General features: G+C 34.2%; 1 protein-coding gene across 2 annotated transcripts; it reads left to right on the top strand.

Moving 5' to 3' along the window:
* The first annotated feature begins 640 nt into the window (after positions 1-640).
* LOC120296618 (olfactory receptor 1440-like) lies at positions 641-2,859 on the top strand. Of its 2 annotated transcripts, none has more exons than XM_039318442.1 (2): positions 641-746; positions 1,848-2,859. In XM_039318442.1, exon 2 carries the CDS (start codon positions 1,855-1,857, stop codon positions 2,767-2,769), a length of 915 nt encoding a protein of 304 aa, XP_039174376.1. In that variant the 5' UTR covers positions 641-746; positions 1,848-1,854; the 3' UTR covers positions 2,770-2,859. The 2 variants fall into 2 exon arrangements, with proteins under 2 accessions (XP_039174376.1, XP_039174377.1); XM_039318443.1 differs by lacking the exon at positions 641-746 and adding an exon at positions 833-982.

The raw sequence follows: 2,859 nt of genomic DNA, 5'->3' as shown, positions 1-2,859 counted from the left end.
GACAGGGAAAGTCCTCGACTTATGACCGGTTGGGTAGTCCTCAACTTACGACCGGTTGGGTAGTCCTTGACTTACAACTGGTTGTGGGTCACGGCATTAAAAAGGTTGAGAACCACTGGTCTATACATATGTTGTTCATAGTATGTTTAGGTGTGTGTCATGTATGTGTTTCACTTTGAGAGCAGGCAACTACATTTCATTTTTGATGTGTGCCATTGTGCCCACAGTATAAAAATGACAATAAAGGTTATCTTATCTTATCTAATTAGATGCACGACCAAACACCCAAAACAAAGCATCATAAAAATGGGTGGTTTCTTTGATACAGCCAGATATGTGCACCACAAATAATGGGAATCATTTTCCTTCAATCTACTCATGAAATTGTTGAAAAGGGAGAAAAGACCCCAATGAGATAGGTTTCCTTCAAATTCTCAGAGAAAAGCAATAAATAAAGAAGAAATTCACAAGGCCAGATTTTACAATGGAATCTAGACAAGTAAAAACACCATCATTATTTCTACAGTGCAAATGTTCTTACTTCTCATGGGATAATTAATAAACTCAGGAGACCAATTAAGAAATTCTCAACTTTCAAATTCTACACCTTGGACAACAGGAAACAGAAAAGTGGAGAAGATAAAATTCAAATGTAAGTCCTGCACATGGATGGTATCTGTCTCCTGAGAAGATATGTATGATTGAATTTAACATCATATCCCAAAGAAAGCAATACAATAACATAGGTACTAAATTCATATCAATATATAAATTGTGTACCTATACATGTTTCACAACTAAGAACATGTACAACAATTTGAAACTAAAAATATATAGAAAGCAGCAATTAGAATTTATTATACACTGTTTTCTATAAAATGAGAAGCAAGGGAGTATTGGGTAAATTTCTTAAGAAAATGTAACAGATTTTTTTCTCCTCTCCTCTGAAAAAAAGTCCTTTCAGTTTTGATCCTAGAGTGAGGTATTGTAAACCAAATATGTAAAACTATGCTTGTAAAATTGAGTCTTCAAAATGTACTTAAATTTAAACTGCATTATCTGTTTAATGTGTGACTTTTCTTAATTTGAGTCAATGTGCTACTTGGAATGGTGGGAACTCTTTCTATAAGACTGGGGGACTGGTTGAGGAAATTAAGACAAGTATACTGTGATAGGTATGCCAAATCTCTGGAATAGTATTGACTAGCTAATAAAATTTAGTCTTCACGTTCATTTTCAAACATTCAAGACTTCCCTCCTCCTTATTTTCTTTATATTCTTTTTATGACTGTATAGTTAGGCTTCATTTTGTTAAATGATTATTGTAAAATGGAACTAAAAATGAAAAATTGGAACAATGGCAGGTTTAATTTTCATCTTTATGTATGATGTGTACTTGTCCTTAAATAGTTGAACTTTTTTTTCTTCCTAGTGTTTTCCTGCAAGTTTATATCAGCCTAGAGACAATCCATTTGTTGTGGCAAGAATTGACCAAACAGTTTGTCACTCAGATCTAATATTGTGGGCTGAGAGAGACTGGCTTAAAATAACCCAGCCAGGTTTCATGCTTAATGTAGGATTGGAACTCACATTCTCCTAGTTTCTGGCCTGGTGGTTTAACCACTAAACCATAATGGCTCTTATTAATTTAAATTAAAAATATGTGCCTAAATTTTGGTGACAATCTTTCAAATTTGTTATATTATCTTTAACATATAGTTCTATTTTTGTTTTTTATGTTAATTTCTTTTTCTTAAAAAAGGCCATCAGCTATATGTTATATCCTTATAAAGTATAAATTTGTTTATTTGATCTCTCTCTCTCTCTCTTTTGAAATTCCTACACAGTGTGGAAATGGAAAATCAGACGACCACAGTGACTTCCTTTATCCTTTTGGGATTTTCATACAACCTGTCAGTCAATACTTTCCTCTTCCTTGTATTTTTCCTTATATATGTCACAACTTTGGTAGGAAATATGATGATTATGGTGGTTACAACTTATCTTCCAAGCCCCATGTATTTTTTTCTAGCACATCTGGCTTTCCTTGATATTTGTTTTTCTTCTGCTACTGTTCCAAAATTGCTAGTCATGTTCTATGCAGGCCAGACTATTTCATATTCTGCTTGCTTTAGTCAAATGTTCTTTGTCTTTCTCATGGGGACCACTGAACATTACATCCTTGCAGCAATGGCTTATGACCGATATGCTGCCATTTGCAAGCCCCTCCATTATGTGCAAATTATGAACAAAGCATTTTGTAGGGTGCTGGTGGGTGGTGCATGGGCAACTAGTTTCTTATGTTCCACAATAAATGTGTTACCTATTTTGAGGTTAAGTTTCTGTGGACCTAATATTATCAGGCATTTCAGTTGTGAGTTTCCAAATCTTCTTGCACTTTCCTGCTCAGAAACTTTTCTCAATAAACTGGCATTCTTCATGACAGGAAGTGCTTTTGCAGGTAGTTCATTAATTATTATTCTACTTTCATATATCCATATCATTTCAACTATCCTGAAACTGAACTCTGCAGAAGCAAAAAGAAAAACTTTCTCTACCTGTAGTGCTCACCTTATTGTTGTGGCTTTGTATTATAGCACTGGATGTTTTAGGTATATGAGGCCTAACTCAGCCTCTTCAATTATTGTAGATGAACTCTTCTCCATTCAATATGGCATTTCAACACCCATGATAAACCCCCTTATCTACAGCCTGAAAAACAGAGAAGTGAAGGTAGCCATCAAAAAGCTAATGGGCTACAAATTATAGTTATCTAAAATCTAAACTGTTTTGTTGTTAAACATGTTGACCAGTTGTTTTTACTGAGCAGAAAAATAAATAAAACGCATTGGAACTTTC

This window comes from Crotalus tigris, unplaced genomic scaffold (genome assembly GCF_016545835.1).
Source record: "Crotalus tigris isolate CLP2741 ecotype Arizona unplaced genomic scaffold, ASM1654583v1 scf7180000021363.294534, whole genome shotgun sequence".
Classification (NCBI taxonomy): domain Eukaryota; kingdom Metazoa; phylum Chordata; class Lepidosauria; order Squamata; family Viperidae; genus Crotalus; species Crotalus tigris.
Note: the sequence above shows the minus strand (reverse complement) of the source record. Positions and strands in the feature narration are given on the sequence as shown.